This window comes from Ictidomys tridecemlineatus, chromosome 3 (assembly GCF_052094955.1).
Source record: "Ictidomys tridecemlineatus isolate mIctTri1 chromosome 3, mIctTri1.hap1, whole genome shotgun sequence".
In the NCBI taxonomy this organism is placed as follows: Eukaryota; Metazoa; Chordata; class Mammalia; order Rodentia; family Sciuridae; genus Ictidomys; species Ictidomys tridecemlineatus.
The window spans coordinates 60,340,168-60,363,485 of record NC_135479.1 but is presented as its reverse complement, the minus strand read 5'-3'; the positions used below and the strand labels follow the sequence as shown (position 1 = coordinate 60,363,485).

Genomic DNA, 23,318 nt, shown 5'->3' with positions numbered 1-23,318 from the left:
CAGAGGTCTCATTCCCCTGTGGCTGCCTGGAGCGCGGGGGCTCTCTGGAACCTGCAGGCAGCTCTGGCAAGGGCAGATAAGTCTGGGGAAGAAAATGAAGCAGCTTATACAGAGGGGTGGCCGGGTAGAGAGGAAGCTGAGATTTGTTAGATGAGCACTGAAGAGCTGGGGGTTCCTAAGCAGGAAAACGACCACTTTGGGCAAAACTATAATCAGATTAGATTGGGTTGGTATCAGCAAAATTTAGTGGCACTGCACAAACCATTTAATCACTCCAAGCCTTGGTTTCTACAAAGAGCAGGGGCTCAGGCCCTGGTGGCTCTGTGTTCTGGATGGCTCTGGACAGCTGGGAAAGATGGGTCTGCAGATATTTCTCCCCAAAAGTTTGTATCTGCTCATGTGGTTCAAAGGCTGACGGCATGGAAAACTGTGCCAGTTAGGGAGAAATTAGAAAGGAGTTTGAATCGAAAATTAGGGAGAATTTAGATGGAGAAATGGATGGAGAACCCATTGTTTTCTTATTTAACATTGAAGATGAAAATGGAGATGCGGCTTGTATATTTTAGCTTTAGCTAAGTATTCCAGGTCCTGAGAAAATGTTAACCTTCAACTCCACATTGCTCTATATTACCCTGACTAATGTGACTCAAGGTCCCACCTCTCTTTCCCAAGCCCTGTGCTCTCTGAGCATCACCAGATCCCTGAGTGTCTTCCACTTCCTCTGTGACCTTCCACCACCATCTGTCCTCCACCAAGACCTGCTGTTGCCCGAAGAATGCGGTTTCCCTTACTGCCACTTACTCCCTGGACCTCAGGTGGGGACTGGGGCTGCGGCTCTCCTTTCCCTCCACTTCTCTTTCCAGAATATTTTCCCCATCCCTGCAACCCCCAGAAAAGACCCCCATTTTTGAAGTTCCTATTGTCCAAACATACTGCCCCTCATTGCTGTCATCTGGCTTCGCATTCTCTGTCACTCTCTGTGGTGATCACCATTCCTGGAGACTTCACTACCGACCTGGCTCAAGCATCCTGCACCCTAGAGTGTGTTCCCTCACGTCCTCAATCTTTCCCTCTTCCTCAGCTCCACTGCCATGGTCACAGCCTGAGCCTTGTCAACCATAAGAGCCGCACCACCATTAGGACCACAAGGAGGCTCATCTCCCACTACCTGGGATGACAACCTGGCATCCTGGCCTCCTCCTTTCTCCCTTAGCTGACTTTCTTCATACTGAGGTGAAAACAGCTCTTGAAGGAGATGCTGCCCGTCCTGTTACCGTCAAACCTCTACCCTCTCTGGATTGGCCCTGTCCTACTTCTTTCTACCACAATTGTGACAGTGTCTCTCCACATGTGCCCTGGACCCTCCAACTTCCTCACAGTCTTCGCTTCTCTAATAATCGGTCCCTTTTTCCTGCATCTTCTTACGAGTCAGTTTACTGACATCCACCATTTTCTTGACCTTAATCTCCTTGCATCTCACCTTTTTTTGTGGGGGGAGGGGTGTACCGGGAATTGAACTCAAGGGCACTCAACCACTGAGCCACATCCCCAGCCCTATTTTGTATTTTATTTAGCAACAGGTTCTGAGTTGTTTAGAGCCTTGCTTTTGCAGGGGATGGCTTTGAACTCACGATCCGCCTGCCTCCACCTCCCAAACCACTGGGATTATAGGCATGTGCCACCTTGCCTGGCTTTTTCTCATTTATCTATTTATTTTGTGGTGCTGGGGATTGAACCCAGGGCCTTGCACATGCAAGGCAGGCACTCTACCAACTGAGCTATGTCCCCAGCCCTTACACTCTTCTTAATCTTTTTTCTGGTTCAGTAATATAAACTCTTAGGAATCATCCTTGATTCTTTATCTTCCAGCATGTGATCCATTTTCAAGACCTGTTGGTTCTATCTCCAAAGTGAATATCCACTTATATTATCTTGCTTATTACCACTCTGGTCTAAGTCAACATCTTCTCTAGAATCAACTACTGAAATAGTCCCCTAATGATTTCTGATTCTCTTCTTGCTTCCCTAAAATCCAATCTCCATCTTGTGACCAGATGAGCTTTATACAATATATGCTGGTACCATTCCTTTGCTTAAAGCCTGCAGTGGCTCCCTGTGGCATATGAACTGGTCCCTGTCCCATCTTAGGCTCATTCACATTTTCTTTTTGCTTCTTGAGGGAACTTAAGTCTCTTTCCCCAGCCCTATTTTGTGTTTTATTTAGAGACAGGGTCTCACTGAGTTGCTTAACGCCTTGCTTTTGCTGAGGCTGGCTTTGAACTCAAGGTCCTCCTGCTTCAGCCTCACGCTCGGCCTTGGGGGAACATTCTTGTCTGAAAGCCTTAGTATGTGCTATCCTGCCTGGAATGTTTTGCTTTTCAGAATTTTCAGTCCTTGTCATCTATTTGCTTTTGGATTTAACAGCAGCCTTTCCAGGCAACCTATATAATAAGGTCTCCTTGTTTCTCTTCTATCATTGCATCATGTTCATTTGGGTGTGGCCAAACCCGTCTCAATTCATGACTGACATATTTGTATGCTTACTTGTTTACTTGTTTCTTTCATGAGTCTGTGTTTCAGGAGGACAGAGATTAGGTTTCAAGTGCCTCACAAGTTGTTTGGTAGCAAGGAGGAATTCTATGAATGAAATAATGAACCAACAGGGAAGAGAGGTAGCGATGGGGTTTCATTGAGAAAGCTGTGGCTAACTCTTCACCTGATGGAATCTTTTCTTTCCTTATCCAAGACAATTTGGCATAAAAATAGTTCTTTACAAGTGCAGGATCTAACAGTTTTGAGTTCAAATGTGGGTGAATTCCTGTTGGATTCTATTGGGAAGCTACCGCCATGAGCACTCTTTGTATCGGCTACCTTGTATCTAATATGACTTGAATATAAAAATAAGAGGCAGTATGATGCAGTGTCAAGAACACAGGCCTGAGAGTATGGGCTTAGCTTCTGGTCTTTGTTTCATACTGGCTTATTATATTCAAAGACTTTGCATGTGAAATAAAAAAGGTTGGACTAGGGATGGGGTTGTGGCTCAGCGGTAGAGCACTTGCCTAGCACCTGTGAGGCACTGGGTTCGATCCTCAGCACCACATAAAAATAAATAAAGGTATTGTGTTCATCTACACCTAAAAAAAAAAAAAAAGTTGGACTAGAAAAAAAAAAAAATCTCTCCAGTTAGTATGCTTTGGGCTGCAGATAACTGAATACCTAACAGTGGTACAAGCAATCAAGATATTATCTCTTAAAACAAGAGAGTGGGGCTGAGGTTGTGGCTCAGCAGTAGAGCGCTCGCTCGCCTAGCACATATGAGGACCTGGGTTTGATCCTTAGCACCACATAGTGAGTCCAACTACAACTAAAAAAATAAATATTAAAAAAAAAACCAAGAATGTGGATCTATGACGTTTCTGGGGTTGGTCTAGTTATTCAAAGATGTCCTCAAGGAGCTAGGTTCTTCCCTTCCTTCTACTTTGTCTTCAGGCTTGTGCCTCAGGATCACAAGGTGGATGCTGTAGCTCTGGGCATCATACCCCCTACAAGGATATCAGAAGCAGAAAGAGAGAGGCATGCAGGTAGAGCTTCTTTTATGTGTCTTTCTCCTTTTATTAGGAAATACAAGCTTTCCTGGAGGTCCCCTAGCAGACTTTTATGTCTCATTGGTCTAAACTATCTCACTGTCAACCTCAGACTAATCACCAACAAGAGAATGAAAGTGCCATAATTTGTATATCCCAAATAGAATCCATCTGCCAGGGTTGACCTGTAATCAGCTGTGCTCAACTCATTATAGCTGAGTCTTGAAAAGGGCAGGGCTGGGGAGTGGGCTGCCTCACGGAGCTGGATCCTGTGATTCCAAGTGCTTGGCCTTTAAGTTTCTCTGTTATCCTACAGGGACTAGTTGTGTTATTCACATCTTTGGTGAGGCAATGGCAAGGAATAAGATTTTTAATTTTATTTAAAAGAAAAAAATTTTTTTTTAGTTGTCATTGGACATAATGCCTTTATTTATTTATTTTTATGTGGTGCTGAGGATCGAACCTGGGTCCCGCCCACGCTAGGCGAGCGCTCTACTGCTGAGCCACAATCCCAGCCACCAGGAATAAGATTTTTTAAAGGAAGGCTTTACTTTCCTGAATAATGAAAGAAGCAGAAAGGCTTAGAAATAGATTTACTGGCCAAGAAAGATTCAGTGAGCAACTGAGCCTAGCAGGTCATTTATAGTATAGGCCCACAAATGAGGGCCTTTACTATAAAAAGAGATTAGAGATTACTGTGAATTACAAGGTACCGGGGGTGGTGGTTTACGCCTATAACCCCAGTAACTAGGGAGGCCGAGGCAACAGGATCATAAGTTCAAGGCCAGCCCCAGCAACTTAGTGAGACCCTGTCTCAAAAATAAAAAGGGCTGGGGTTGTGGCTCAGGTTCGATTCCTAGTCTCACACACACACACACACACACACACACACACACACACACACAGTATGAGGCCAAGACCCCAGTAAGCAGTATTACTAGTAAGCAGAATCTTTCAGATAACGAATGAATATAAAATGACCATTTTATTAAGGAGGCACTGTGTTAGGTCTGGGAATCCCAGTACAAAGGGACATGGTCCCGGTCCTTAGGAGACTGACATTCTGATTGAGGCAAAACATATGTAATAGATAAGCAGGCTCTATTATAAGTGTGTGTCTGGGACCAGAGTGAAGTATCCACCTTTTACCAAAGAAGTGATTAGGAAAAGAAGTGATCACTGAAAGACGAATAGGTCTTTTGGCTGTTGTTGAGGACAGCATGATTCAGAAAGGAACCATCAGTTAGGAAAGGCAGGCACCGTAGAGGCGGTCCGAAGGCCTAGAGGGCTCTGCAGGCCCCGCTGAGAGCTTTGCCCTGCAGGCAAAGTAAGTTGGATATTTCTCATAGACAAGTCTTAAGATACCGTGAATCAAGTTAGTTTCTAGTTTCCTCCCTCCCAAGAGGTTACAGAAAAATTTTATTTCATTTAGTTAATGCATTACATTGAGTACAATTTATACATTACATAGGTATTATGGGCCAGTTAATAGTATTTCCAAATTTTTATCAAATCCACTGCTAGCAGTGCTCTACAGAGAGGATATTGCTGGAACTTTTCTTTGCCAGCAATTTGTAGAGATACTCGGAAATGATCCTGCACATTGTCTGAAGCAAACTACCTGTATTATTTGTGGGAGAAAGATTATTGCTTAGAGCCACAAGCAGTGCCACCTCGTACCAGGGACTCCAGTGTTCATTTCCTTATGCCTGTGTTTAAGTGTCACCTCATCAATGAAGCCTCCTTTGACCAATCCCTTGAAAACTTCTGTCCCTGCCAGTCCTAACCTTCCTCATTGTGCTTCTTCATTTTTTTATACCACATGCATCTCCATACTATTTATTCATTATTTCCCCTGCTAGGATGTAGGTCCCTTCACCTTTAGCAGAGTTGGGATTTGTGTGTTCTTTTCACTGATGTTATCTCAACTACCTAGAGCAGCATCTTACAGAAGACTTAGATTAAAGATTGGTACTGAAGTCATGACAGTTACCCCTTAAAGGTATCTATACCTCGTCATGGTCCTTTGTCACTTAATAGAAATGAATGAAAATCTTACTAACAAGCTCTGCTTATACTTGCTTGTCTCTCTCATTGTGAGTACTGGCCATGGTGCTCTGGTGGGTGAACCTGACAGGCTTTTAGGGCGGAAGGGCCATGGAATAAAAGCAGAGGTGAGCTCTCGGGCTTTGGTTGCAGAGTACTGTAAATTGACCATATCAGATGATGTTTTTTGAATAGGTATAAGAGTTTGGTCACCAGGACCCGAGCAAGAGGAGTCATCGCAGTGCTCTGGGTCCTTGCCTTTGGCATTGGATTGACTCCATTCCTGGGGTGGAACAGTAAAGACAGTGCCACCAACAACTGCACGGAGTCCTGGGATGGAACCATGAATGAGAGCTGCTGCCTTGTGAAGTGTCTCTTTGAAAATGTGGTCCCCATGAGCTACATGGTGTACTTCAACTTCTTTGGATGTGTCCTGCCCCCACTGCTCATCATGCTGGTGATCTACATCAAGATCTTCATGGTGGCCTGCAGGCAGCTGCAGCGCATGGAGCTGATGGACCACTCCAGGACTACCCTCCAGCGGGAGATCCATGCCGCCAAGTCCCTGGCTATGATTGTGGGGATCTTTGCTCTGTGTTGGCTACCAGTACATGTCATCAACTGTTTCACTCTTTTTCAGCCAGCTCAGGCTAAGGACAAGCCCAAGTGGGCCATGAACATGGCCATTCTCCTGTCACATGCCAATTCAGTGGTCAATCCCATGGTCTATGCCTATCGGAACCGAGACTTCCGCTATACTTTTCACAAAATCATCTCCAGGTATGTTCTCTGCCAGGCGGATGGCAAGAGCGGGAATGGGCAGGCTGGGCCACAACCTGCACTCAGTGTGGGCCTATGACCCAGGCTCTGGCCTCTTGGAGGCCAAAGCCTCCAAAGGATAGGATACGATTGACTGATCCTGTGAAAGACAGCTACACCTCCCAAGCATCTGGGCTCTCTTCTGAGCACTTGTCTGGAGTTACCACATATCTAGCTAATATGTACATGCTGTTAGTAGACTCTAAGTGTCAACAAATGTATTTATGATTGTTCAGCTGCTCTTATTGTGTGGATGATGCCGATGGCTTGAATGGATTCTAAAAGACTTTTATTTTTGAGTCTGCCTGATTCATGGAAGAAAATGACTGAAACTCTTTTACTGTGAATACTGTGAACTATTTTAATGCAAATATTTTTTAACTTAAAGGCAATGGAAGAATAAAAAGTTGGTTGTTCTAATGTAAACTTGTTCCCAGAAAGGCTACCAAGAATACTAAAAATGTAATTCTTTAATCAAGAAACTGCTGTATTAATCTGGGGATGATAGTCTCCTAAATTCTTAAGCAGAATTATCATCAAGTAACAATTTTAGGCTCCATTCTATTCTATATACAACTGTACTCTAGAGGAAGAACCTGGACAAACAGGGTTCCCTCCTCTACTGGATTCCCCCTTTTAGAGCTAGGTACTGAATTTTATTTCTCTCCTAAGTTCAAGTTTGGCAAAACTGTTGGAACTCAAGAGTGTGAGAATTTTCCTAAGCAAAATCATGTAATTGTGTATGTATATTCAGTGCAATAAAACTTTTATTTTAAAAATTAGCTTAGAATGCTGTATTACCTTGCTCACAGGTATAGCCATTGTCTATGATCTGAAGGGTGCTTTGTAAGGACAGGCTAATACTCTTTGTATGTTTCTGAAGTAGCAAGTCTTGGTAGATTTTTTTATTTTTCTACACTGCAACATAATGAGACTCTGTCAACCACAACAGCACTGCAACTAGAATGGCCCTGGGCTTTCTGCAGCATTCATTCACTAATACCTTGTGTTTAGGGGGCCCAGGGATAAGGGGGTGTCCTAGGCTAGAAAATCATCTATTTTATCTGCTTATCCATTGCTTGCCTTTCCAGTAAAGTGCAGGTTTATGAACCCCTGCAGAGACCAGCCATCCTTGTCCCTCTCCGAACCTCTTCTAGCTGTTACTTTATTATTTATTTATTTGCTTTACTTATTAAGAAGTTCTTGTGCTGGGCTGAAGCCTGTCTCGTTTTCATCCTTATCCTACTGTTGCTCCTTGTTCTCTCTTGGGGTCCATCTGGGTCTCCTATCCACCCTCACCCTTTTAAAATTTATTCTTCAGACTCAAAATCCCTACTGGTATCTACAGCTTCTTTCCAGGACATGATTTGAAGTTTGTCCTTTTGTCTGTCCAGTTATAAGGCCCTGCTATACAAGCAGAATAAACCCAGCTCTGGCCTTGTTATAGAGGCTGCATCACTAGCAATACAGTCCACTTAAGCTGCTCTGGCATCAGAGCCACATATATCAGAAGGTGAGAATCCTTTCATATTTACTGTTGTTTGGCCATCTCTCTGCTCTGATCTTTTATTATTGCTGAGTAATTTTCTGGACCCCAGGAAAAGAACCAATACCTGTTCATCTAAACTTGCTCCAACTCAGTTTGACCAGCCACCCTTGCCTTTAAAGAATTACTACTAATTCAGTCACTTAAGAAGCTAACTAATTGTGGACACAGCATGTTACTGGACTTTATTTCAGGTTACAATGCTTAATTCCATCCAGGGACATTTTTTTGCCCAAGTGGCTCAGAGGCTGATTCAGGTTTTTCATGGGAAGATGTCACAGGCTCCAAACCATATTCACACTCTCCCTAGCCCACAGCTCCCAGAGTTCGTCCTGCAATCCAGGATGAAAAGGGAGAGTAACACAAGTCTCTGGAAGATCCATTTCAATTCTTTTCCTTGAGAACCATGACAGGTTGAATGCATTTCTCCATAGGATTTCTATTTTGAAAGACAATGATATTCCATCTGTACTTTTTAAGCTTCTTGTTTCTTCTCTATCAATAACATGTCTGTCAGTTGTTTGTCAGAGACACTTAACTGCTGACAGGTCCTCATAACCTGACTAAGATAAACTGCCAAGAGATGCTTACACTGGAACACAAAACATAAAGACATATTAGGAACAAGCAGGGCTGTGACTGGCTAGTCTACTTCTCCTACCATCATATGAAAGGAAAAGGAAGTTTGCTGTGCTTTCAGTTAGGTTCTTCCTTCCTTTTAGAAAGGAAGGCAATGGCTAACATTCCTCGAGGTACTATGTTGTTCAGTGTTTCTCGGATTATCTCACTTATCTGACAGCTACCCATGAGGACAGGTATTAACTCCATTTTAACCATATGCTCAGAACCTATAGTCTATTCACTTAACCACTGTTATATACTTCAGGGGCAGTGCTGAGGGTCAGGGAGGAGTTGTGGTAGAACTCTGGCATATCCCAGCCTGTCTGCTACTCTGGGGAGATGATGCAGTTGGACCTATGTCACAGAACACAGCTTCAGATCTTGAAGAGGTCCTCATTTAATCCTGTTATTTTATAGGTGATATATACTTATGGTACATGAGCTATGAATGCGGCCTCTTGAACAATGGGACACCCAACTTGGCATCCAGTTCCCAAGATGTTTAAGAAGTTAACAGAGTAAAATGAAGGGAAGAATGCGGATATGCCAGACTCCATTATCTTCTTTGCCAAGACTGAGAAATAGTGACCTTCTCCCAAGAGGCGATAAGGAGTGTGTGAATATGTCCTGCTCTTGCTTAATGCTCTGGACTCCGCGGGAATCAGATTGAGAGGGACAGACAAAAGGCATTCCTGCCCCTTGTGAAGGTTGAGTGTAGCACCAAGCTGTCTTACAGGTAGGAGGAAGCCACACCTCATGGCTGGAGTTGGGGTTATACAAGTTGCCAACATACAATTAGCTTCAAATTTTATTGGACCATCTATGTTCCCAGTGCCAACTTCCAGGACTGCCTTTCTATCCTCCCCAAAGCTGTGACCTTTCAAATAAAAAAGCAAGAAACCAATGTAGTTCTATAAAGGACATTTTGGTAGGCTAAGCCTAAAAAAAATCTATAAATAAATAAATAAATAAAAATCACTGAAGTCAAGGAAATAAATTATTTATTTTAATACAGTAAAACTGTCACTTTGTGGCTTGGCATGTTGGCACATACTGGTAATCCCAGCTACTTGTGAGACTAAGGTAGTATGATTGCAAATCCATGGTCATTCTGAGCAACTTTGCAAGATCCTATCTCAAAAAGGGCTGGGAGTGGAGTTCAGTGGTAAGCACCTCTGGGTTCAATCTCCAGTACTGGAGGAAAAAAATAAATTCCCATTTTGTGCAACTTTTAAACCATTAAATAAGGGCTAGCAATTTATCTCCTAACCTAACTGCGGTGGCAAGAGCCTTCCCCATCCTTACCAGTAGGCTTTCACTCTTTCGCAGCACTGAGAAGGCAAATGCAGGACACGAACAGTAATGACAAGAAGCCATACATGTGTATGTTTTGCCAGAACTTCCTAGTACCTAGGAAAAAAGGATAGATAGATCAGCTCTCAGAAGGTGTGCTTCTGGGTGCCATCTCTTTCCCTTTAACCATTTAACGATTCAAAGTCTCTGCAAACTGCACTGGAAAGAAATGCAGTACTATTTTACATAGAAGGGGAAACTCAACTTCTTTTCCTGGAGCATGCAAACTGCTCCTTACCTCTCAGTTCTCACCCTTTAGGACAGTGGAACTGAAGAGTTTCAGGCTAGTTCAACCATCCACACAAACCATTTGTTCCTATACTTAGTGATTCATAGGGCCTACTCCATGTGCTGACTATCAAGGTGTGAAGGGGAAATCTCATTTTATTGTGGGGTTTCTTAACATTTGGTATTTCACAGCATGTATGTAAGTTTCTGAAGCTTCCACCACATACCTGAAAAGAGTGAAAACAGGTACAGAGTGAGTGGTTGGGCAGGAAGCAAGATAGGTTTCAGAAGAAAGTAGAAATGGGCTTTTGAAAAACATTTGAGGGTGGAGAGAATATAAAGAATCCTGCAAAAGGGATGACTCAGCTGCTCAGGATGGAGGTCTCCGGAAAAGAGGCAAGCCCAGATCTGCTCACTCTTTTAGCAGGATGGAAGGAGGATGTAGATATATGTGGGGTTGTTAAGAGGCTCAGTCTAAGAACAGAAAGCTTTGGTGGCAGTCAAAAGAACACAAAGGACAGGTAAAGGGACAATCTGATCTGTTAGTGGTGTGACTGAACAAATTTAGTGTTGTATCCCCTCCCATGCCCTGTATTGGGGATTGAAACAGGGCTAGCAGGTGCTCTATCCCTGAGCTACAGCCTCATTCCTGACTGGAAAAATCTGTTGGAGGTCTTTTTTCCACCAAATAGTCAAAACCTTTTTGTTAGTTTACTGTAGTTTGGATCTTCAAAGGTATTACAGGCTTGGTTGCTGGTCTGTGGCACTACTAGAAGGTGGCAAAATCTTTAGGAAATGGGCCTAGTTTGAGTAAGTTGGGTCACTGGGACTGTGCCCTTGAAGGGGATATTGGGACCCTATACCCTTCTTCTCTCTGCTTTCTGATTACTATGAAGTTAACAGGCTTCATCCACCACATATTCTTGCCATGTATATAATTTGCTGTCACAGGCCCAAAGCAACAGGACCAAGCAACCATGGATTGAAACCTCTGAAACTGAAACAAAATAAACCTTTCCTCTTTTCAAGTTGATTTATCTCAGATATTTGTTACAGTGGTGGGAGGCTAACAAAGTTTCATTCCTTAAGTTAATTTCCAAACTAGAAGATTATTTGTCAGAGGGCCTTCGGATTATATTTAGGCTTGAAGAGGCTTGAAGACACTAATCTAAATTTAAAAAATCACAGAACTTAAAAAAAAAATTCTTTGGTACCAGGGATTGAACCCAGGGGTACTCAACAACTGAGCCACTTCCCCATCCCTTTTTTTTTTTATTATTATTTTTTTTATTTTGTGATAAAGTCTCACCAAGTGATTGAGGCTGCCTTTGAATTTATGATCCTCCTACATCCTATGTCCCGAACTACTGGGATTACAGGTTTTTTTTTTTTTTTTTTTTAAACTATACTGTCATATAATTTCCCATCCAAGGATCTTTTCTCTTTCTCCCCACAGAGAATTAAGCAACAGATAAGGCTTTAACCATAGCAGAAATAGCAGATTCAAATGTGTGTTTCTTTGTATCATGTGTTCACTGGTTCACATGATACAGCCATCTTTTTTGGGGTGGGGGTGGGGATTGTACCTATGGGGGCTCTACCACTGACATATACATCTCCAGCCCTTTTTTAAAATTTGATTTTGAGGTAGGATCTCACTAAGTTGCCCAAGTTGCCCTCAAACTTCCAATTCTCCTGCCTCAGCCTCCTGAGCAGCTGGGATTACAGGTGTGTGCCACCTCACCTGGTTGACAGAGCCATCTTGGTAAAGTTTTTTGACAAAATCAGCAGAATTCCTTGGGGGTTCCTAGAATTCCAGGAATGGCCAATGATTGGGTAAGATGCCTGCTGTAACCATTAAAGATTTTAGCCTCGGTTTAAATTAGTTATTAAAACCACATCTTGGGGGCTGGGGATGTGGCTCAAGCGGTAGTGCGCTCGCCTGGTATGCATGAGCCCGGGTTCCATCCTCAGAACCACATACAAACAAAGATGTTGTGTCCGCCGAAAACTAAAAAAATAAATATTAAAAAAATGCTCTCTCTCTCTCTCTTTAAAAAAAAAAAAAAACACATCTTGGGCTGGGGCTCAGTGGTAGAGTGCTCACCAAGCATGCGTGAGGCACTGGGTTCAATCCTCAGCACTACATAAATTTCCTATATGAACATATCTATCACCTACATCACTAAGTATGAACAGAGAAATTTACCTAGTGCATCTGGAAGGCTTAACTGAAGAAGGAAAATTAAAGCAGATTATTTCCTCCTTCATCCTAAAGAAAACGAACATCCAACAGAGACATGAATAATTCTTGGGTTTCCAAATTACTACCAAAGAATAAAACTTTAGAATTCTTCCTTTAGTTACCTCCTGTGTCTTTTCTCTCTAGAAATAAACTTACTCAGGCATAAGCCTCTGGAATTCTGCATCAACTTGAATGATTCAGTGTTTCCCTCTTATTGCAGGGCCCCTATCTATTAGAATACTTCCTGAACTATGTTGAAATAATGCCCGGTGACTTAAAGATGGGGATAAATTCTGCAGATGCTCCCTTGTCCGCTCCTTTCACAGGCTGGCTAAGACTCAAAGTAAAATGTTTAACTGCTAGAGGCAGTATGTACCGTACATAGCAGTGGACAACTAATGAACCCAATAATCAGGCAGAAATCTGAGTTAGAATTGTTTAGAACTGGAAATCGACCTTAGGGAAAATTTAATTTCTTCACCCTTCAATGAAAAATGACCTCCTCTTACAGGAATTGCTCCTAGTTCTTCCACTCAGAGTTTGGAATGTTTATCCTCAGAAGTGGTGTGATTTTTAAAAAATGGACATACATAGAAGAGGACACTCAGATTGGACTTGTAGGAACTTTGCTTGGAGGACTTCAGTTAGGTTCTAAAGAGGTGACCCACATAGATGGTCACACATTCATGGGTACAGCTTTATTTTATGCCCACTACAAGCCTCTTATGATACTTTGCAGCAGTAAGCTGTATTATTTCTCTCTGGAAAAAGGATTATACATTCCTGTTCTATTGAATACAGACTGGCTATGTGACTTGCTTCTTAGCCAGCAAAATATGAATAGCCAGGCAGAAATGTTAAAAATTATAGCACAACAGGCCTTCTTCTCTTTGAGTTCCACAATAGGGGTGGGTTTACTAACTAGGATTCCTAAGTGAAGGTGCCTGGGAGCAGAGCTGCAGTTGACCCCTGATGGATGTATAGCATGAATGAGATGTAAAACTTTGTTTCTTTAAAGCCTTTCAGATTTGGAGGTCATTGTTACTGCATAATTTTGCCACCCCTTCTCAAACTGAGCCAAAGTTTCTAAAAAGCAGCTCAGGTGATAGCAACAAAATGATGACTTTTAGAATAAGTACACATTACATCTGGTGGACAGTAATAATATTAGGGTTGACATATGGAATAAAAGTTCTCTTGTGGAAAGACAAGGCAGTGTCCAATTCAGCTTTTATCTTTTTACAACCCCCCCCCAACTTAAACCAAATTCTTACTATAGTACTATACAATGCAACCACTAAGGTTAACCTGAGGGGTTATAAAGATTTCTTCAGACTCATTTAATTCAAATTCCAGGCTGATAGTCACAATTCTAGAAAGTTAGCGTTTTTTATGACTAACAAAGCAATGGAATGTAATATAGGATGTGAATGACAAAAACTAAACAAGTCACACTGAATACTGGAGGAACAAGACATCAGCAATAATTAAAATATTTTAAACAACTTGAACATTTTAATTAATGATCAGATCACAGAACTAGAGGTCAGCCAGACATCTGCTTGCCCAGGCTAAATGTTATGCTGATAATGGAACTGAGACCAAAATTCCAAAACTAAAAGACATGGGGAAAATGTGAAGGACCCCTCTAGTTTCAGGTATCTAAGTCACATAAAAACTAAATATAGGGGCTGGAGTTATGGCTCACTGGTAGAGCACTCGCCTAGCACGTGTGAGGCGCTGGGTTCAATCCTCAGCACCACATAAAAATAAATAAATAAAATAAAGGTATTGTGTCCAACTACAAATAAAAAATATACATATATATTTAAAAAAAACCCTAAATATAAAGCTGGGTGCTGTGGCACAAACCTGTAATCCCTGCGGCTTGAGAGGCTGAGGCAGGAGGATTGTGAGTTCAAAGCCAGCCTCAGCAAAAGCAAGGTGCTAAGTATTCAGGGAGATCCTGACTCTACATAAAATACAAAATAGGGCTGGGGATGTGGCTCAGTGGTTGAGTTGAGTGCCCCTGAGTTCAATCCCCAGTACTCTACCCCCGAAACAACAAACAAAACAAACATAAAATATCAGAAAAGATTACAGAAATACCTATTCATGTATAAATAATACATTTAGTGACTGAGTATATATCTGTAAGTTCACCATGTCAGAATTTCCTACTAGGCAGTCTCTTTTGAGTAGGAAAATACTATTCAATAGTTTTATCTATAGCATCCAACACTACTCTATTCTCCTTAATGAGGAAACACAGGATGACTCTGCCATGTCAAGGAAGTTATGCTATAATGAAGAATGGCAAGTGAATTCACTGAGCAAAGGCACCTATTTCTTTGCTGAAGTCATTCACTTCCTAAGAATTAATTGATGTGGTCTCTCAATGAGAGTTAACTAACTGGTCTCAGCTCCGAGAAGTTATTTGTAAAAAAACCAAACAAGACAGAATTTAAACAATGAAAAAATTCTATTCTCATGTTCTGGTCTTTAGCAAAGCCTGGAAAACAAATAAGAGCTGATGGCTTTGAAGCCAGACACAAAACTCTGAACCACTGCCAATATTTTTATTTCCTAAGAGTCCTTTCCCTAAGTTGGGTACAGTGGTGCATGCCTGAGACAGGAGGATCTTGGGTTCCGAGCCAGCTTCAGCAATGGCAAGACCCTAAGCAACTCAAGTGAGACCCTGTCTCTAAATAAAATACAAAATAGGGATGGGGATGTGGCTCAGTGGTTGAGTGCCCCCCAGTTCAATCCCCAGTACCAGGAAAGAAAAAAAAAAAAAAGAGTCCCTTAGCCCAACCCCAGCTGCTTTTACCTTTGTTTCACATAGCCAGGAGGAGTAACACTTTTGTCTGCCATTTATATAGTCTTTATTCTCGTCTCAGTTTATAGAACAGGCAATGTGAGGTAACCAGATACAACTATTACTTTACTTTTTTAAAAAGAATTTAGTTGTTGATGGATCTTTATTTTTTATTTATTTATATGCGGTACTGAGAATCGAACCCAGTGCCTCACACATGCTAGGGAAGCACTCTGCCACTGAGCCATAACCCCAGCGTGTTACTTTACTTTTCTTCATTTAAGTTTCCTACAGAAATATACTTTGCAGTCTTGTGGTGGGAATAATCAATAACACATGAAAGTAATTCAGAGTCTGATAAGAGGCTGCTACTTCACAAATCTATCTATCCCTATCATAAGCTTGAAGAGAGCAAAACTAAGGTCCAAGTAAACTGTATTCAGCAGTTTGACCCTTGATAAATATTTATTGACAACAATTTGAAAGATCATGACTATGAACAAGATATAAATATCTATAAATTTATGGGGAGGATGTGCCTCTATTATCAATGGTAAGAAAGCAAAAGTTGGGCTGGGGCTGTAGCTCAGAGGTAGAGCGTCCGCCTTGCAAGTGTGAGGCACTGGGTTCTATAACTAAAAAAATATTTTAAAAAATATTAAACTATACTCTATCAGACCTGACCAGAAAGGCTTTCTACATTATTGCTGGTACTGAAAATATTTCTTGGAAATATTTCTTTTAATTACTAAAATGCTTGGAGATAGTATATTAAATGAAACAAGGCAGACACAAAAAGATGGAATACTCAGTCATGATCTCATTTATATGTGAAATCAAAAACAGTCAAATTCAAAACTCAAAAAGGAGAAGAATGGTTACTAAGAGATTGAAGGATGGAGGAGATGGTGGTTCAAGGGCACAAGATTTCAGTTAGGCAGGAGGAATAAGTTCAGGAAATCTACTGTACAATATGATGATAACAGTTAACAACAATGAATTGTATACTTGAAATTTTCTAAGAGTAGATTTTAAGTTGGTTTCACTACAAAACAATAAGTATTTGAGGTAATGGACATGTTAATAGCCTGAATTAGTCATCCCACAGGTACACATATATCAAAACACCATTTATGCTATAAATATGCAGTTTTATCAATTTTGAATAAGTACATACACATTTTAAAAAATCACTAATATGTTAACTTTACTAAAATGGGTCAAAACCTTTTCAACAGTTAGGAAATACTTCAAGCTGGTTATCAGCTTCCAAAGAGACATGAAAACATTCTATCCTAAGGGTTTCTGTTGAGATTATCCCACTTCTGGACTTATTACCTGGTAAATGTGCCTTCCACTGGGCGATGAGATTAAAGTGATGGACTGTCGATCAACTAGGTCCAAGGCTTGAATGGCTGATGAGCCAAAGATAAACTTCAGCCTGGGAAATGGAGGCTTCAGATTAGAAGGGCTGATTGCCAGTCACCTTAGTAACTTGACCCAAAGGTTCACTATCCTCAGTACTTTCTTTTCTTTTCTTTCTTTCTTTATTTTTATGTGGTGCTGAGGATTGAACACAGGGCCTCGCACATGTTAGGCAAATGCTCTACCACTGAGCCACAATCCCAGCCCTCTTTTCTTTTCTTTTTTTTGACAGTGTTGGGGATCGAACCCACTTATGCATGCTAGGCAAGCACTCTACCACTGAGCTATCCTGCCCTCTTCATTCTCAGCATTTAAAAAAAATTCACTTTAATTTGGAAAAACAGGAAATAATATAGCAAAATCCATGGACTCATTTGCTCCCTAGAATTAATATATATTAATATTCTTGTTCATTTATTTCAGATGTTCTTTTTTAATAAAAGGAGTAACTTATACTGATAATGAAGCCCTCTTTTATACTTCTGTGTAGTGTTTCCATTCTCTTTTTTTCTGTGTGTTTATGTGTTGGGAATTCAATGCAGGGCCTCAAAGGTGCTAAGCACATTCTTTATCACTGAGTATTACCTATCTCTAGCCCCAAATATTTACTGGTTTCCTTCCTGATTTTATTATACAAGAATGTATGTGCACACATATACACATGTATACATATATTATGCATACACATACATATTATATGTTAGTGTTTTAGAAATTAAAAAATAACTTACTTCGTTTTTCTATATTACTAGTCTAAGGTGCAAAACTATTGAAAGAATAGGAAAGAGCTCTTTAAAATTTTTATATTAAACATGTTAAAGATTTAGTCAATAAAAAAATCAATAAAACATGGTAAAAATAATCAAAGGTAATCACAGTTAACATTAGAAAAATTTTAAACCTGCTTTGTCTTCTTTAGAACCTACTGCAAGCATCTCTTGAACAAAGAATGGTTACAAAGATTTTTACTTTTATTCTCCCCAACTCTTTTGGATAGATTGTTTTCAGCGTTTTTGTTTTACTACCATAAACAATACTGGATTAATATTCTCACTGTAAAATCTTTATGAAGAACCATGATTACTTCCTTGGGATATATTCTTATAAGTGGAATATCTAGGTCAAAGAATATGTTTTAAAAGCTATTATTTCCTGTTGCCAAGTTTACTTTCCAATGTACATTCCTACCAGCAAGGTTTCAGTTATGCCCTTCTCCATATTTCTACCAAATTTCTTCTGTGGTTTCCAGTTTTAAAAGATGAACAGTTATCTTTATTTTGTATTTTTCTGCAACATTTTTGGCTATTTGCATTTTTTATGATTGCCCGTTTTGTTTTTAAATTGGTAATTAATTTTTCTTATAATAATGTGTAATTCTTATGAAAAATCTGAGAAATAGAGAAAAGGTTAAAGCATTTTCCTAAATTCTACTTCCTTACCATTAAGATAATTACTGGTAGCTGGGCAAGGTGGTACATTCCTGTTATCTCAGCTACTTGGGAGACTGAGGCAGGAGGATCTCAAGTTTGAGACCAGCCTGGGCAACTTAATGAGACCCTATTTCCCAAAAAAGAAAAAAAAAAAAGGGCTGAGGATGTAGTTCAGTGGTTATGCTCTTGGGTTCAATCCCTAGTACCACCAAAAATCAAAATAAAAACAATTAAGCGTCACTTATTCTTGGGTAGCTTTTACTTTTTATTGCTATTGAGATTGTAATTGTATTCTTGGATTTTGTATTCTTTTTATTGCTATTGAGATTGTAATTGTATTCTTGGACATTTTTTTAGTAGTTCCATCCACAATTTATTGAATTATAAATCAGATTAAATGATTTTTGATTTCTGTAAAATAATTGGCCATTTTTAATTCTCTCTTTTTTAATAGTGATATCACCTGGAAATAACATTTGTCTTTTTTTAAAATATTTTTTTAGTTGTAGTTGGACATATCACCTTTATTTCACTTATTTTTTTTTTAATATGGTGCTGAGGATTGAACCCAGGGTCTCGCACGTGGGAGGCAAGCACCCTACTGCTGAGCCACAACCTCAGTCCCACATTTGTCTTTCTTTGAAGACAGGTATACTTCTAATTTTTTTTTTTTTATGTGCCAGTGGAACAGGTTTAATTTATAGAACGGTGTTAAAGAAGAGTTGCAAATAGGGCAATATAGGAACGCCTTGTATAATGTTGTTGGCTATTCATCTGAGATTTTTAAAAATCATGTGAAAAATATTTAGTAGTTAACTAGTTCAGTAAGACTAGTTTTAAAAGTTAAGAATCAAGGGCTGGGGATATAGCTCAATCAGTAGAGTGCTTGCATGCACAAGGCCCTGGGTTCAGTCCCCAGCACCATAAAAAAAAAAAAAAGTTAAGAATTGATAAAGATTTGGCCCTTAAAATATACTAGAGTTTAAAAAAAAAAATCAAAGCACAACAATGTGTGTGTGTACTTACGATGACAGATGCTCATCAGGAACTGTAAAATGGGAATAGAAAAAAAAGTTAATTATGTTATACTAGTGACCACAGACACAAAAAATCTTTTGACTACCATCAAAAAGACTTACAAATGACAAACTGAACCTATGTATATAATTTTGTTCCTTCCCTAAATCCGCCTAAAACAGTAAAAAAAACCCATAAACTCCCAAGAATGAGAAAGGCAGGAAGAAACAACACTAAGATAAACTGGAAGTAGATAGAAGAGTGAAAAATAATTCACAAGATCTGAAAAAACTGAATCCTAGGCTAGCAGTGGGGGAGAGTCAACCACCAACCTGATTTAATTACAGAATCCAATACTTCTCCTCTACCTTACTCCCCTCAATCCCCCACCAAAAAAAGAAATTCTCAAAATTGGTAGTACCAGATTTTTCTGGAGGCTAGTATCAATCAGGGACATTAAGATAACAAAAAGTCTACGGCTGGGGTTGTGGCTCAGCGGTAGAGCGCTTGCCTGGCACATGTGGGGCCCTGAGTTTGATCCTCCTCAACACCACATATAAATCAATAAAATAAAGGTATAAATATATATGTTTAAGAAGTAATCTACGGCGTAGCTATAGATGGCTGCTGTCTTTGCACTCTGACAAAAGACTAGGTTCATTTTCTGGAGAGATTCAAACATACGCTATCTGAACTAGAGGAAAATTCCAGGTACATACAATGGAGCTAAGGTGTCACATTAAAAACAGGGGACCTCATGCTCTCTTCCTCAATATGGCTCTTGTAATACAATCAGGCTTTACCCTTTGGGCAGTCTTTCCTGGGGACTCTGACCAAGCCAAGAGGAATGACACTGGAATGTTTTCCCCAACTAGCCTAGTAAAAACAATGACAATGACATTAACCATCCATAAGCTCTTCTATATCCAGAGTCTTCACACTTAAACATTCTAAACAACTAAGAATTACTGGGAAACAAAGGAAAAAAGAGAACAAAACAAACAGAAGCAAACTAATTAGAGAAAAAACTTCGAAGAGAAAATATTTCAAACACCTATCAATATTATCAGAGAAAAAAACAAGCAAAGCAACTGTAAAACAGGCACAAGATATAATAAAGGGATCTTCAGGGGAAAAAATTGTAAATATGACAGCAGAAATTTTAAAAAAAGGAATTTGAAAGATTCAGTTAAAGAAAGTTCCTAGGAAGTGGAGAAAATTTAAAAAATGAAATATATGAGAAATTGTACATCACTCAAAGGAACAATAAAGGGCATTCAGTAACTGAATAATGGAAACACTAGGAAAAAACAAAACTTGTCAATCCAATTTGAAAATTTTCCAGAATTGAAGGATATGAATTCCTAGTCTGAAAGGGGCCACTGAGTGCCCACATGGTAGAGTGAAAAATAAAAAATAATTCTCATCAGAAGATTCTAAAAAACTGGTCATAAAAGAGAAGATACAGTTGAGCTTCCAAATCCATAGATTTTATATGGTTCCATATTTCAACCAGCCTTGGATTAAAAACAAAACCAAAACAAACAACAAATTTGGAAAAATATTCTCTGTGCCTGTACCTGAACATGTAGATTTTTTTCTTATCTTTATTCCCTAAGCAATACATTATAACTACTACTTATGTAGCATTTACATGTACCAAACATTATGAGTAATTGAGAGATGATTTAAAGTTTATGGGAGGATGTGTATAGGTTATATGCTATTTTAAATAAAGAACTTGAGCATTGGTGATGTCCACAGGAGGTCCTGCAACCAATCCTCTAATGATACTGAGGAACAAGTGTGATTCAACTTCCAGAAAAATAAAAGCCACATAAAAAAATCAGGAGAAACACTAGAAGATAGAAGATAGCATAATAATGCTTTCAGATGTCTCAAGAAATATTATTTCCAACATATAATTTAACACTTAGCCAACCTATCAATTAAGTATGAGTACAGAAAAACTTTCAGACATGCTAAGCTTTAAAAAGTACATCTCACACCCTTTCATCCCCTTCTTCACGAAGCTACAAGAGCTTATGCTCCATAAAATAAGGTAGAAAACCAAGAAAAGAAAATTGTAGGATATACTAAATATAAGGCCCAACATAGGTAAAGAGAATTCCCAGGATAATAATGGTGAAGGGAGATCTCAGGAGACAGATGAGATCAGCCAATTCATATTAGACAAGTCAGAACGCTCTAGGAGAGATTTCTTCAGAAAAATGAAATTGATGAACACCTTTTTCATTTGAACATGTTGAGTAGAGATTTAGAACACTGATAGAATGTGGGGTTGAATTATGGATAAATACACAGAAAACTAAACAAACCAAGACAACTGCAACTCCAGGGGAACCAAAAAGTAACACAGGAAATGTAATCTTAATTTCCTACATGGCTCAGCTACAACTAGTTTACATATCCTTACACAAGCTTTGAATCTTTATTTAAAACTATTAGCACTGAAGAATGGGGGTTAAGGAAGTTTCTAAGACTAAAAAACAAGTCTGCTAAAAAATAAACATGATTAAATGTCAGTGGTCCTTGTATCTCAGCCATGAGTGTCAATAGCACTTACTATGTCCCCTTCAAGATTGTCGACTTAAGGTTTAATCCATTCTGACATACTCCAGTAAAAGTTGATTCCATTTTGAACTCTCAAGACGGTTCAAGCTTAGACAAGAAACACTGAACTGACAATACATTAGCTTTCCCCCCATCCTTTCTGGAATCAGGACGTTTAACCCTCAGTAAATTCTGACTGAAATGAGAAAACAAAAGTTGCTTTACTTTTCTCAGTCTTTTAAAAACAGTAATGCAAAATAACCCATATTGAAGCACACAAAAGCCATGCAAGTACATAAGCAATGGCAGTCTTGAAACCTAATTTGGCTTTTGTTTATAGAGTGGCCATCTTTACACTGGAAGAGTAGTTCAAATAGTCCATACATTTTGATTTGAAATATCCTTTTTTTAAATTTGTAATGCTGAGATGATCTTGGCTCCGTGATATTAGTGACATAGGCATAAAGCACCCTCTGCTGGTCCCCGGAAGAAAGACTTTTAGAGCATCCAGATTTACTCCAGAAATTAGCATATGCATTTGGGTTTGTGACCTTAAGGTATTTACTTTCTGAACAAAGTATATGAAGAGTTTTTAAAGTTAACATTAGGACTTGAGAAAAATTATGTTTTAAAATTCAGAGTTTCGAAATTCAGAGCTTTTCCATTACTCACTATAGGATTCTGTCCTTTCAACCTCCCAAGCCCCTCTCACGCGTACTCAACGCTTGTCCCAGAGCTTCTGTCCTCATTGGCCTGTTCGCTCCCGGCGGGAGGAGTGCCACCACCTGCACTGTTCCTTAAATATCTGTTAAATGGATCTGACTTTTATGACCGAAATGTTTCTATTTAATTTTATTTTTTCCACGAGCCTGGAGTTTAGAGATAAGGGAAAAAACTCGAGCAGTTCACAGCGCCCACCCGGGTGGGGCCCGGAACCCTGCGCCCGTGGGCCCTGGCGCCCCCGACCCCCTCGAAGTGTTCCGCGGCCCAAAAAGCAGCCACGCACGGCCTACGACCCGTACTTCGTGCGGTTTCCCTCACTGCCGCGGCCATCTCGCTCAAGAGCTCCTCTACGACCGCGGGTAACGTGACAGCCATGATGCCATAGGTTGCATTCTCTTCAACAAGATCTTAGGCCCCCGAACTCCGATCTGCTACGATAACCTGCGAAGGAATCCCGCCGCCACTAGGGTTGGGGCGAGACCGTGACGTCGGTGTACGTCATCGCGCATGCGGAAAGCAACGATGACGCCTTCTTGGACGTAATGGCCCGACCAATCCGGCGAACCCTTTGCGCAGGGGGCGGGGCGTCCCGGGATCCGACCGGCCTGCAGTGCGCAGAGGACGCGGCGGGAGCATGTACCGGCTCCTGAGCTGGAGCCGGGGTTTAGGCCTCCTGCGGGCCGCGGGGCGGCGGTACCGGGGCTACTCGGCGCGCCTGCTCCCCGGGCTAGCAGGAGGCCCCGGGCCCGAGATGGAGGTGCCGCCACCCCGAGTTGCGCCGCACGGCCGCGGCCCGGGCCTGCTGCCGCTACTGGCAGGTGAGGGGCGCGGGCCGGGCGGGGCAGGCCGGGCGGAGACCGGGGCGCGGGCCGGGCCCGGTGACCTC

The 23,318-nt window shown here is 40.6% G+C and overlaps 2 protein-coding genes and 1 non-coding gene across 4 annotated transcripts in view; 2 read left to right on the top strand and 1 right to left on the bottom strand.

Moving 5' to 3' along the window:
- Positions 1-12,237, top strand: part of Adora2b (adenosine A2b receptor) — a 30,045-nt gene extending 17,808 nt beyond the window's left edge. Inside the window, exons 2-3 of one of the 2 annotated variants that reach the window (XM_040269591.2) lie at positions 5,829-6,413; positions 9,037-12,237. In XM_040269591.2, coding sequence (XP_040125525.2) covers positions 5,829-6,413; positions 9,037-9,040 — 589 coding nt within the window. In that variant the 3' untranslated portion in view covers positions 9,041-12,237. Of the gene's footprint in view, positions 1-5,828; positions 7,235-9,036 lie in introns of those variants that run through there. The other variant, XM_005340822.3, reaches the window with a different exon arrangement.
- Positions 9,604-23,027, bottom strand: LOC101961118 (uncharacterized). The gene is made up of 6 exons (XR_013436379.1): positions 22,732-23,027; positions 21,723-21,905; positions 19,145-19,166; positions 16,602-16,704; positions 9,925-10,029; positions 9,604-9,813 (listed from the first exon to the last, which is right to left on the bottom strand). It is a non-coding gene; the product is annotated as an uncharacterized LOC101961118 (transcript).
- The window catches only part of Ttc19 (tetratricopeptide repeat domain 19), a 28,755-nt gene continuing 27,967 nt past the window's right edge, over positions 22,531-23,318 (top strand). Inside the window, 2 exon segments of the mRNA XM_078042937.1 lie at positions 22,531-22,852; positions 22,855-23,250. Coding sequence (XP_077899063.1) covers positions 22,537-22,852; positions 22,855-23,250 — 712 coding nt within the window. The 5' untranslated portion in view covers positions 22,531-22,536.